Source organism: Myxine glutinosa, chromosome 1 (genome assembly GCF_964187855.1).
Source record: "Myxine glutinosa chromosome 1, kmMyxGlut1.1, whole genome shotgun sequence".
NCBI lineage: Eukaryota > Metazoa > Chordata > Myxini > Myxiniformes > Myxinidae > Myxine > Myxine glutinosa.
This window is the reverse complement of record NC_136261.1, coordinates 290,355,785-290,369,563: the sequence shown is the minus strand read 5'-3', so window position 1 is coordinate 290,369,563 and position 13,779 is coordinate 290,355,785. Positions and strand designations below refer to the sequence as shown.

At 52.3% G+C, this 13,779-nt stretch overlaps 1 protein-coding gene across 1 annotated transcript in view; it reads right to left on the bottom strand.

Annotated features, from left to right (window-relative positions):
- LOC144892205 (uncharacterized) overlaps window positions 1–13,779 on the bottom strand; it is a 225,086-nt gene that overhangs the window by 188,923 nt on the left and 22,384 nt on the right. The window contains exon 3 of the mRNA XM_078777652.1: window positions 1,008–1,331. Within this exon, the coding sequence (XP_078633778.1) occupies window positions 1,008–1,331 (324 nt within the window). The remainder of the gene's footprint in view (window positions 1–1,007; window positions 1,332–13,779) is intronic.

Sequence of the window (13,779 nt, the reverse complement as noted above, 5' to 3'; positions counted from 1 at the left end):
AGCGCATGGTCTGGAGCTAATCGAGCCGGTGTGAGGACGCATCCTCCCCCGCTCCGCCGCCATCTCCTCTGTTGTTGTTGTAATTGTTGTTGTAGTTGTTGTTATTGTTGTTGTTTGGGGAAGAAGATGGGAGGAGGTATGGGAAAGGTCCTAAACTCACTACTGATGCCATATAATCACATTCTGGTGCAACGAAGAGTCATAATTAATGGAGACGAGGCCTTAACTGACATAGAATAAGAATAACTAGGAAGATGTCCGAAAGTTGTCTACCTGTGGTGCGGTGGACCTGGGCACGACATTTAATGGGGGAATAAGGGGAAGGTCGGCTCTACTGATTGTTATTTACATGCAATGGGACTAGGGAATGGGGGATCGGGGAAAGTTGGGGAGTATTGGAGAAAATAGGGGAATATTTACAAGCGGATATGGAGGCCAAATTCCATATTCGCAACATTGCACCCTTCTCTACCCTCGGGGCGTCCCGACCCGATAAATTTTTACCTACTTTAGTGTGGCACGCAATGTAGTTCCCTCTACTATTAACTCTACCCTGAGTGCGACAGTTTTACAGATATTCACAAATGAGTAAATATGTCCCCCTGCGACGTTGCACCCTTCTCCTCACAGAAACACACCCACAGGATAACCGAATCCGGAAAGAATCCTCAAACTAAACATACAGCCGGCAGGGAGCATTATTTACAAGACTACGCTGCTATTTACACTACGATCCAGGACCTGTTTTTGGAGGAACACATGCAGATGTTATGCATAGAGAGAGCGCGCTTGCCAACATCGATACACCAACCCACGAGTGCTCTGTGGCCGACGGCCTTTAATAACGTGCAGAGCACCCTTCCCGAGCATCAACAGCACCACCCCCACCACCAATCGGTGCAGTCACCATTGTTCATTGGAATAAAAATAAATTCGACAACCCCTAACCCTGCAGGTGTCTCTTGCTCTTCTTGTGGTGCACTTGGTGGTAACTAAAAGTGGTTCACCTGTATGGCATAGGTGCCACGTTGACCCATAGGTCCATCCCCGGGTGGTGCTTGGCCGCAAACGAACTGCGGTCCATTGTGGGTGGCCACAAACATTGCGGTCCATATGGTGTATCGATCCCGGCAGCAAACAGCGAAAGTGCAGGCCCACAACTGCGCAGCCAGCACCTCTCTCTCCTCTCTCTCTACCCCAAAGCCAGATCCTCGGAGGTGGGAGACAAAAGAAGCAGACAAGTGAGTAAGGTGGTAAGGGCGCAAAAGTGCACGCAATGTAAGGTGATGCACACTGGGGGCACATGGGAACCAGGTGAGACAGGTACGTTCCTATCGTACGCCCCCCCCCCACCAGGTAACCTACATGGCCCCTCCCTTACCCCTTACTGTATCCACACAACACAACACTACCCATAAACATCTACTTTACAAATCAACAAACATCCCTACTGTCTTCCCCGTTCCTCCCATAAACCAAATTCGTCTTCTCTCCCTCCTAACCAATCAAATTTGCCATTTTCAACTCTCATCAAAATTTGCCATCTCCAACTCATCATCAGTCCCTCCTAGGGAGGGAGAGATGGAATCACCCCAATGTCTCATCCACGTCGTGATGCGTCTCACAAATCCACAGCAATCTCATTTCCTGCACACAGAACAAAGAAAACACAGGTGTGGAGTCATCATCATCACCACAGGTAAGTGGCTGCGTATGGTGCGACAGGTTCATCAATCCTAACTATCTCCTAAATGACTTTAACAACTTTACACTACCCGGGGTCTCTCTCCGGCCAAACCATTGGCCCTCTTACACTATGGGTTCTAAAAACCAATTCCCATTGGCCAAACTGTGGTGCTCTTCAATTTGGGGTCTCACTCCCCCGATTCATCTCCCGGTGCCCTCGCACAATTTCTGGGCTGCGGCGTGTACCTCTCCCAGTGGGTCTACCCACCTGCACACCTCCACCACTGCAGTTGCCTCCGAGCTTACCTGCTCCTTGCCCTAACCTAACTACCTGGGGAAGGCCCTCTGGCACTCTCCCCACTCGGTGCCCTCTCTGGCACTGGGCTACCCGGGTCCATCCTCCGGATCCTCGGGCCCCATCCACAACTCTACCGGCTCCCAGAGCCCACCTGCGGCCTCACCTGGCCGACATCCTCACAGTGGTGGAGTGCTCAACCAACTACACACACTAACAGGCTACACGCCCAGCCATTTCCACAACACTAATGCACCCATCCACAACACCATTCTGCAACCGCACCACAAATGCCAATATCCAACCACAATTTACCTGCACCCTCTACCTAACACTTACACTACCCGCCCCGGGTACTCGTGAAAGGGGTCCACTCTTCCCCCATCCACACCTTCGCACCATGCACACCACTCCGTACCACTTACTCCCACTCTCTCCACACCCCTGTACTTGCACACCTGTGCTCTCACACCTGGTGCCACCTGCACCCTTCTCTCCCCAAGCGCATTCGCGCTGATCCACACACTCATTACTCATACACTGCTCCACACACCTGTCCAGTTGCACACCTGTGCAATCACACCTGTTCAATTCTCACACACACAGCATCATCTCAGCTAACTACTCCCTTCTGAAACTTGCGCTTCCCAGTCGTCCCTTTAAACTATTGCGCTCCCTCGTCATTATCATCCATACTAATCTACCTGCGTCCCCACTACAGGTATCAGTCACTAACTAAACTTAACGTCACCTAATGTCATCTTCTCTAGATCCCTACACACCATATCCTAACCCACCCGGGCTAGTTTTCACTGCCATACACCCCATAATCTATTGCTCCTTTGCCCCCCGCTCAGGGGAAGGGTGGCAGGGATGCCATCCCACCACATCGGGGGTCTCTCACTACCAATTTTGCACATCAAATTTCAACAAATTAAAAATTTGCCAATCATCTGCCAATCACTGTACCATTACCAATCATCACTCTGCCAATCCTTTGCCAATCATCAAATTTTGTTTTTCTCTAATTTTGGGGCCAAAACACTAACCTCATCACCCAGTCGACTCACTAATACCTCTCGGTGCGCCAATCCCTGTCCAAAGCCCGGCTTCGTAAAGCCAAGCAATGGATGCTGGTTGTTTTGTGCCAGCGGCTGGATGCGTCCGGCATTCGGGGCAGGGACGGGGGCTTACCCGGGCCGAGATCCCACGCACCACCTCGGCGTGGAGCCATCCAATGTCCCGATCTCGACCTGCCGGCACGTCTCAACAAAACGTGGTCGCCATAACGACCCTTCCTATCGGGCTGCCAGCTCCGCCTAGTGGAGCCTGGACGCGGCCGTTCAAAGCGAGGCCCGGCACGCACCGAGGGCCTGCTTCGGCTAAAAGTCGCTCTAACCTCTAACCCGTGTAACGTCGATGCTTCACCTGGACGCTTACACCCCGCAGCCCGTTCCTTGCTCACACATCCCGCTGTGCCCATGCTCCTCGTACCCTTCCTTACACACCCAGGTACACCCATTCCACTCACAGCCTTGGTCACACACCTGACCACCGAACACTTTGGCACACATTCGTTGGTCGCACACCTCACCAATACACCTCTTCGCGCCCCCTCCTCGGTCACCTCCTCTGTGACAATCACAGGTGTGCTCTCATTCGCACACCCAACCACGTGCCTCACCACCAACTCCAGCGTGCATTCCCACTCACGCTCTACCATTCCAGGTGTACATCCTTCCATCCCAGGTGTACATCCTCGCTCACCTGTCACAACCAGCTCACTCTCCTTGTCACTCTCACTACTCTCACCTCCACTCGTGACAACGCACTCACCCTTACTCTTGACAGCACACTCTTTCCCCATGCACCTGTCCGTCACACACCTTTCTCGCGCACACTCTCCCGTTACACCCTCTGTAACACTCACCACAGGTGGACACTCTTCCTTACTTCTGACAGCGCACTCTTTCCTCATGCACCTGTCCGTCACACACCTTTCTCGCGCACACTCTCCCATTACACCCTCTGTAACACTCACCACAGGTGGACACTCTTCCTTACTTCTGACAGCGCACTCTTTCCTCATGCACCTGTCCGTCACACACCTTTCTCGCGCACACTCTCCCATTACACCCTCTGTAACACTCACCACAGGTGGACACTCTTCCTTACTTCTGACAGCGCACTCTTTCCTCATGCACCTGTCCGTCACACACCTTTCTCGCGCACACTCCTGCGCACACTCTCCCGTCACACCCTCTGTAACACTCACCACCCCGCGCTTCCATGTGCCCCCTCGCACACGCGCTACGACCGACTCACTCTCGCCAGCACCCTCACTCCTTGGCACGCACTTTTTCCTCACACACCCCAGAGTCGGACTTTCTCGCACACCTCCTCTTTCGCACACCAGACCTGTCACACACCTCACCAACGGCCTTTCACGAACACCCGGATCCAAACCAATCCCCAAGCTTTTTAAATCCCCTGGCGCATCATACGCACGACCATATTGGTCACCACTTACACCGGGTCCTCTTCCTCTTCGCTTCTCCTCCATCACCTGCGAATCCCTCATCCGGTTAATGAGCACATCATCACGATCCAAACACAGACTTTGGACCAATTCTTTTATCTCCTCTTTTATCTCTTTCTTATCCTCTCTCCGTCGCTTCTTAATTTCGCTCACCCCTCCTTCCACTTCTTCTAATTTCTGCTTCACCTCTTTTATTCCCCGGTACGTCTCCTCAAGCTCATCCTCTAAGGCTACCTTGACCGTTTCCAGGTGCGTCCTCACCTGCCGGTCCTTCGTCTCCATTACCTCTATCACCTCGTCCAACCTCGTTGTCAGTCCCTCACGTACCATCTGACATTCCCTCTTTGTCGCTATTAAGTCGTTTTTTATGTCGTTTTGTGTCGCTTTTAAACCTCCTAATACCGCAGTGTTCCTTTGCACCTGCTCCACTAACTCCGTCTGTCCCACCGTCAGCTGCTCCACCTCCTGCGTCAGGTCCTCTATGCCCCCTTGTAACTTTACAGTCCCCTTTCTCACCTCCTTTTCCATGTGCTCCTCACAGTGCCTCACCTCCTCGCGCACTCCTCCGACCTCCTCACTCACTCCTCTTCTGATCTCCTCTCCCATCACTTGCATCTCCTGCCCAGATGCCACCCTCATCTGCTCCATTTCCTCCCTGTGAGCATCCAGTTTGGTTTCTACCCCCATTCTGACCCCCTCTATCTGCTGCCCCATTTGGTTAACTTCCCTTTCCGCTTGGTCCCTCATGTCCCTCAATTTGCCTTCCATGGTGTTTTCTAACCCCTCTAACCCTTTTTGCATCCCTTCCATTTGATTCTCTTGAGCGGCCATTCTGTTTTCTACCCCCGTTAACCCATGTTTCACTCCCTCTATCTGATTCTCTTGAGCGGCCATTCTGTTTTCTACCCCCATTAACCCATTTCTCACCTCTTTTATCCCGTTGTCTAACCCCTCAAAATTATTGTCTAACCTCCCAAATTTCTTGTCTAACTCCTCAAAATTATTGTCTAACCTCCCAAATTTCTTGTCTAACTCCTCAAAATTATTGTCTAACCCCTCACTGGTACCCCTCGCTTCGTCCCTCATTACCCCCATTTGGCCCTCTAATCGCTCACCCTGAGCATCCATCCGGTTCCCCATTTGTCCCATACTGCTTTTCAAACCTCTAATTTGGTCTCCCAATTGCTCACCCATTTGTTCCATAAGGGCCCTCATTTGCAACATAAAAAGGTTCGGATCCACCAGGGGCGCTGCCACGGTCGCGGGCGTGGACGCCGTGGCCACCTCGTGCGTGACAACGCTATTTTGCGAACCTGCCGCCCTCACTGCTTCGCTCTCCTCTTGTCCCTCAATTTGGTCCTGGATCGACCCTACCTCACTCTCCTTTACCGGACCCCAGCCGTCTTGATCCGCCATAGCGCGACTTGCAAAATTCGAGTTTCGTAAAACAAAACAAATTTCGGCCGCTCCAAATTTTGACCAAATTTTTTTTTCCTCTATTCGTTTTTTTTTTTTTCCAAAATTTGGTCGGGCCTCGAATCCCACTCCTGACACCAATTGTTACAGACACGACTTTGATGTTAAGGTGGGCCGAGCGGAATGGCCGTCGTGTCCGCACAAATTACCCGACTATACTCGCCGTTGACGAAGTCGCGCGATGCTGGCTCAATAGGAAAGAGAAGACACCCGGCTGGGTTATAATCACACAATACGACACCAACGTTTCGATTCTCAAGTATATTCGTACGGAAAAAGGTTAGATTACAGGGGCTAGAGGTATATTACAGGAAGACAGGCACTTAGACACACTCTTATATTAACCCCGGACAGACGACAGACACACGGGACAAAATGCTGACTCACACGGGGGTTGATGAAAAGGAAAGGCAGGTCGCGATGGCTCAAGGTGCACTCTTGGCTCAAGGCAGAATCGACTCGGTCCGGTCCAGAGATGCGGGGAGGTATCGTCGCGCTGGGGGTGGCGGTGGCTTCTCTCTCTAGTCTCCAAGCTGAGGCGCATCTGACGTCACATCCGGCGCGGGGCCGCGTATATCCGGCGGGGAGTGACACGCCCTCGGCTCGTTAGCTCCGCCTCGTGGAATCGGCACGTTGCTTCTCATTGGGTGCGTGCGGGGGGGGTTACTGGCTCCGCCCCTGACGAGGAGCTGACAGCCAGCCCCTTCGGGGTAACCCCGTGGAGCGCATGGTCTGGAGCTAATCGAGCCGGTGTGAGGACGCATCCTCCCCCGCTCCGCCGCCATCTCCTCTGTTGTTGTTGTAATTGTTGTTGTAGTTGTTGTTATTGTTGTTGTTTGGGGAAGAAGATGGGAGGAGGTATGGGAAAGGTCCTAAACTCACTACTGATGCCATATAATCACATTCTGGTGCAACGAAGAGTCATAATTAATGGAGACGAGGCCTTAACTGACATAGAATAAGAATAACTAGGAAGATGTCCGAAAGTTGTCTACCTGTGGTGCGGTGGACCTGGGCACGACATTTAATGGGGGAATAAGGGGAAGGTCGGCTCTACTGATTGTTATTTACATGCAATGGGACTAGGGAATGGGGGATCGGGGAAAGTTGGGGAGTATTGGAGAAAATAGGGGAATATTTACAAGCGGATATGGAGGCCAAATTCCATATTCGCAACAATATATATATATATATACATATATATATATATATATATATACATATATATATATATATATATACATATATATATACATATATATATACATATATATATATATATATATATACATATATATATATATATATACACATATATATATACATATATATATACATATATATATATATATATATATATACATATATATATATATATATACATATATATATATATATATATATATATATATATATATATATATATATATATATATATTGCTGTGGTTTTGAGATTGGTACAGTAAAGCTTAATAAAGGTTAAAGGTTTGCCCCCCATAGCTAGTCACATGAGCAACATGTAGCCTCATTTGTCATATAATTATGTCTTAGTATATGTGAGAGTAGGCCCCTTCCAATGTTAATCCTGCGTTGTTGTAAAGACAGGAGGATCGGCCCTACTTCTACAAACCATTCCACCTCTCCAGGCTCGATCCAGTTTGTTAAGCATTGGTTGCTCACGAGTCGAGTTAACACGAGGTAGGCCTCGGCAGGTAGAGGATGGTTGAGATCGGCGCGGCAGCAGTGGGGACGGTAAGAATGAGCCACCAATCAGGACTCACAGCATGTGGCTGCAGCACAGAGTCACAGGGCGTGGTTGGGAGATTCGATCGGGCTAAGGGCGTGGCAATAAAACTGATCGCACAAAGCCCCCACCTCAGTTATGAGAAGGGAGAGGCACTCGTGAGTTGAGTTATGAGGAGGGAGAGGCGCCAGTTGAGTTACGCGCTCGTGAGTTATGAGAAGGGAGAGGCAGGCGCTCGTCAAGTTGAGTCGAGGAGTTCTGAGTTCGGAGAAAGGAGACGCGCTTGAAGGGAATCATTCGCGCTTTATGAACTTGGTGATGAGGAATATGTGGGCGCAGCCAGGGCGGTTATAGCTTGCACGGTTCAGCGAAAGCGAGTGAACGCGGCTGAATAACCACCAGCTGTGCAAAGTCCGCCCTCTACCGTTCGCCTCGAGATTTTTGCCGCTTTGTTCGAGCGACACGATACGAGTTCCTGCCTTCGCCTACCTCCTTCTTCGCGGGACGTGCCGGGGACCGTGGAGAGTGAGACGGAGCCGATCCTGGACGACCACCGCGGTGCTGAAGAACATCACCCTACCCAACAGCAATCCCCGTGTGAGTGTGAGTGAGACGAGCCCCTTTGTCCTGGGGTATTAAGAATAAGACTGTCTAAGGATTTCCCTGTGTCTTCGTCCTGAGCTGTAAATACGTGCAATAATAATTAAATCTATTTGTTCTTCCTTTTCTCCTTATTTGATCGGCTTTGTGATTTCTCCATTGACTAAGCATGGCACGAATAAGATCGTTTGAATCGGGTTCCATTATCTATAACGGATCACGTGTACGCAAACCGCTCGGTGTATCACCATCACACGTGGTTCGTGCGAGGCTTATTTCCTCGCTTCCAGGGCAGTGCTAGTACTTAGGTACGAGCGAATTTTGTCCCAAAACCCTATTTGGTGCTGTCCGGAAGGGACCTAATAGGTCTCGAGTCGCACCAGGTCAGTAAAGACAAGGGGATTAATCCCCACTTGATAAGGGGAGAAGGCCGGCGGCAGATCTGCAACAATTGGTAGTCAGCAGTGGGGGTTTGGAACCTGGGACGAAATTTTTTAGACCAAATTTTGGACACCAATTGTACATATTGGCCACAACAATTGGGGTCAGGAGTTTGGGATAGGACCCGAAGTGCACTTAACGCACTCCAAAATTACGAGCGACCGAAATTTAGTTTTTAAGAACCAAAATTAAATTCGTGCCATGGCTAGCCAAAGCGGTCGAATGCCGGTGGGGTTAAATGAAGAGGAAAAGTTGATAACCCAGGACCCACAGGAAGAATTGGGGGAAGAAGAGGCAATTGATGAAGGGTTGGCAGTAGGGGTAGAAAATGGCGGCGCCTCGCACGTGGCGGCGAGAGCCGAACCCGCTGTACCAACGGCCTTTGACCTGCAGCAGTTTATGGCACGATTCAGCGAATACATGGCAGAGTCAAAGTGCGACAATAATAAAAGGAGTGAGGAAATGAGAGAACTAAGGGACGAAGCAAGGCGTAACGGGGACAAATCCACCCGGGAAAGGAAAGAAATGAGAAAGCAAATGAAAGAATTGGGGGACAAATCCACCCGGGACATAAAAAAAATGGTTGATCAATTGGAAGAGGTGAAAAAGGGGCTGGAAAGCAAAATGGACACCCAAAAGAACGAATTGGAAAAAATGAGGGTGGCGTCCAAGAGGGAAATAGAAGAGATGGGGGAGGACATAAGGCGCAGGTTGAGCGAAGAGGTCGCATTGGTACGCGACGAGGTAAAGCAGTGCGAGGAGCGCATGGAGAAGGAGTTGAGGAAGAGTACGGCTAGGTTACATGGGGGTATAGAGGAATTGACGCGGGAAGTAGAGAAGCTGACAGTGGGACAGCAGGAGTTAAGGGAGCAAGTGGGTAAGAACACGGACGTGATAGGGGGGTCTGAAAGCAGCACAAAAGGAAATAAGACGGGAGGTAATAGCGACGAAGGAGTGTCAAGTGGTACACGAAGGGCTGACAAAGAGGTTAGATGACGTGGTAGAGATGTTGGGGACAAGGGAACGAGAGGTTAGGACCCATATAGAGATGACCAGAGTTGTCTTAGAAGAAATTGCGGGGGCACACCGGGAAATAGAAGGGGTGAAACAAAAGTTAGAGGAGGTATAAGAAGGGGTGAGTGAAATTAAAAAGAGATGGAAGGAGACAGAAAAAGAAATAAAAGAGGAGGTGATGGAATATGTGCAAGGTCTGTGTTCACATCGTGATGACGTGCTTGCAAACCAAATAAAGAGTTTGCAGGTGGCGGAGGAGAAGCGAGGAAGAAGAAGTGCCGAGGTGAGTGGTGATATGGGCGGAAATGTGTATGATGCGAGGGGAGGTTCGACGAGCTTGGGGTTTGGAATAGACCCGGGTGTTCGTGAAAGGCCGAATGTAAGGTGTGCAACCGCCACAGAGGGCGTAGAGAGAGAGTGTGCGCTTGGGTGTCCGACCATGGGGGGTGCGAGAGGTGTTTGTGAGCCGGGGTGTGCGAGTATGGAATGGGTCGCGGGTCGCGACGAGGCGGCTCAGGCATGGACACCGACCGGGGTAGTCTTTAGAGGGACGGGGGATGCACGCGAGCCCCCAGGAGGTAGTGTACTATGGGGGCCCGAACGGTTCGGCCCCACGTTAACTCTGCAGGGAGGGGCGCATGGGGTCCGGCCGTCGGGCGGCCATAAGGTTCCGCTCACGCCGTATGACGGCAAGAGCGATTTGAGGGTGTATCTGGCGCAATTCGACCATGTGTGTAGGGGTAACGGTTGGAACCCTGACGAAGGTGGGGTACACCTTGTGGCAGCACTGCGCAGTGCAGCGGCGGAGGTCCTGACTGCATTACCACCGGGTGCTGTCACCCTGTTGGATCTCCGCTCGGCCCTAATTGATCGTTTTGGTGTTGAACAGCAGAGCGAGCTTGTTAAAGCTCAGCTCGCGGTGCGAAAGAGAAAACCCCAAGAGACCATCGGGGAATTAGTTTATGACATTCGCCATGCAGTGGGGATAGCGCATGTGGACATGGCCGCGACCTCACAGGAAAGCTTGGCACTGGACCATTTCATCCAGGCCTTCCCGGACCCTGAGCTTTGGCAACAGCTCGCCATGTCGCGCCCGCGGACCCTGAGCCAGGCGGCCGATGCTGCGGCCCATTGGGAGGCAGCGAGGCCCCTGGCCCAGGGGAGCGAGCACCACGAAGTGGCGGTGAGACAGGTAGGGCCCATGGCTGGTGGCGGCCCCCTGAGAGGTTCCGCCCCCGAAAGGGGCCCTGACCTGGAGGATATGGTCCGAAGGCTGGTGGACCAGCGCCTAGTGGGATCTGGACCACGGCAGGCAGCTCCGGAGGTGGCACATGGTAGGCCACGATCAAGTGCCCCAATTCGGACATATAGGGGGGGGGGGGGCAATTTGGAATTCCGGAGGCATGCGCCTTACCAGGTGAGGTGTTTTATTTGTAACAGGGTGGGTCACCGTGCGTGGGAGTGTCGAGCCCCGCACCGGGATGGACCCTGGCAGCCGGGACCATGAACTCCGCCTTGAACGGGTCGGGCTAGCCGAGCCCAGACACCCCCTCCCCCCCGCCAGGGCCCGGGAAACTAATATGTGCCGAGCATGCAGGGCCGCCTTCGGCAGTAGGGGATGGTGAAGAGCCCTCATTGACGCGACAGGTCATCTATGTGACCAAATTGGTACTGATCGTTTGACAATTCGGTGCAAAATTGCCGGCGTGGGGATAGACGCCATAGTGGACACAGGAGCGAGCACCACGATCATCAGCCCTGTGATCCTTAATTCGAGTGCAGACGGCTGGAATAAAGTCCAGCGTCTGGAAAATCATACTTTGCAGCTGGCTACCAGGGTAACGGCCCCCATCATAGGGCGTGGTGTTGTAACCCTCAAGTTGGGGTCGGTAGAGAGGGAGATCGAAGTTTGGGTTGCAGAGGTGTGCGACCCATGCCTAATCGGGCTGGATCTGTTGACTGCCAGCGGTTGTAAAATGGATTTGTGCCGGGCGACCCTGCAAGTGGGAATAGATGAGCTGCCATTGGGCGGGGTGAGCACGGCCGAGAGGACGGAGCTGGAGGCTTCTGAGGCCGTGACCATTCCCCCAAGGGCCGAGGCCATAGTGCCGGCCCGATGGCTAGCTCGCCCATCATGGCAGGAGTCCTGCGGCCTAGTCGAACCGGTGGCAGCGCAGTCCATCCCGGGTTTAGTCATGGGCCGCACCCTCATATAAACGGACGGGCCGGTTGTGGCCGTCCGGGTAATTAATGTAAGTAGAGAACCACGCACTATAGGACGGGGCACGAAGATAGCCGGCTGCACCCCAGTTAATGAAGTCGCAGCAGTGAGTGGCGAGAACATCCAGCCGAGCCGGCCCCGGAGGGAGTCCCTCCGAAATAGTAGGAATTGGCCCCAACCCATTTGTGAGAGCGGACACCCACCACAATGTGAGAGCGGACACCCATCACAATCGGGACTGGGATAGAGATTACCTCTGAAAGAACTTCCTGGCTGGTGATAGATCCAGACAAATTTAAAAACAGCATATTGCAGCAGGTGCATGGTACCCGCTCCGGCGGCCATTTGGGCAGAAGAAAGACTACATCTCGGGTCCGCCGGAGGTTCTATTGGGTGAATATGGGGCGCGATATACAGGACTGGTGTTGGAGATGTGATGCCTGACTGCTAAAAAGGGACCAGCATGGAGGATGAGCCCCCCCCCCTTCAATTACTCCAGGTGGGGGCTCCCCTTGAGTGGGTGGCCATGGATATTTGAGGACCACTACACCACACCCGCCAAGGTAATAAGTACATCCTAGTTGTAATGGTCGATTTCACCAAGTGGCCGGAGGCCTATGCCCTCCCCAACCAAGAAGCCGGGGTGATCGCACAGGCCTTCGTGGAAGGATTTGTATGTAGGCATGGGATTCCGGAGGAGCTGCACACTGACCAGGGTCGAAATTTTGAGAGTCAATTGCTAAAAGATGTGTGCAAGCTCCTGTCAAGTAGGAAGACACGAGCAACGCCCTTAAGACCACAATCTGACGGGATGGTGGAAAGGTTCAACCGAACCCTGGTTCAACAATTGGCATTATTTACCACCACCCGTCAGGACGACGGGGATGAACATCTCCCATATTTGTTAATGGCCTACCGAACCAGCCAGCACGGGGCCACCGCATGCAGTCCGGCATTGCTTATGTACGGGCGGGAGTTGCGGGCTCCCGCCGACCTGCTATGCGGTCCCGTGCCAGAGACCTCTGATAGACCGCCGGGGGAGGGCTATGCACGTCACCTGGAGGAAGGCATGGAGAGAGTCCATGCCTTCGCACGCCGCCAGCTTTAGCTGGCGGGTGCCAAGACGAAGCGCAGGTACGACCGCCGGAGCCAGGGGAGTCAGTATTCTCCGGGGATGAAGATTTGGTTCTTCAATCCCCGGAAGCGGAAGGGCAGGTGTCCCAAACTCAACTCGCCTTGGCAAGGCCTGGGGGTTGTCCTGGCACAAATTTGTGACGTGGTCATTAAGATCAGAATGGGGCCACGAGCCCTCCCTCGGATCATCCATGCCGACCGGATAAGACCCTACACCGGCGAGCAGGCGCCCTCATGGATCGTCTCGGCTTTAGAGGTCGAGGCAGGACCCAGTACCTCCAATGACAGGGGCTCATAGTGCAGAGGACTGGGGGGTGATAGTGTTGGGGAATGGTGCCCGGTGTGGAGGGATGGTCGTTTTACCATTCCTCACATTGGGGCACATGAGCACTAGATTATGGGGTGGCAGTGAGAACTAGCCGAGGGTGGGCTAGGATATTGTTAGGGATTTAGAGATTTTTTTTAATTTTTTTTTTGTATACAAGATCGAGGCTCGTGAAAGAGCAACCATTAATCACACAGAAAGACAAACCGACACACAAAACACAAAAAACAAGGGGAGCGGCAGACAAGATGGGGAGAGAGGGGGAAGGACACAAACACAACATTTGAGAGCAGGGACCGAGAGA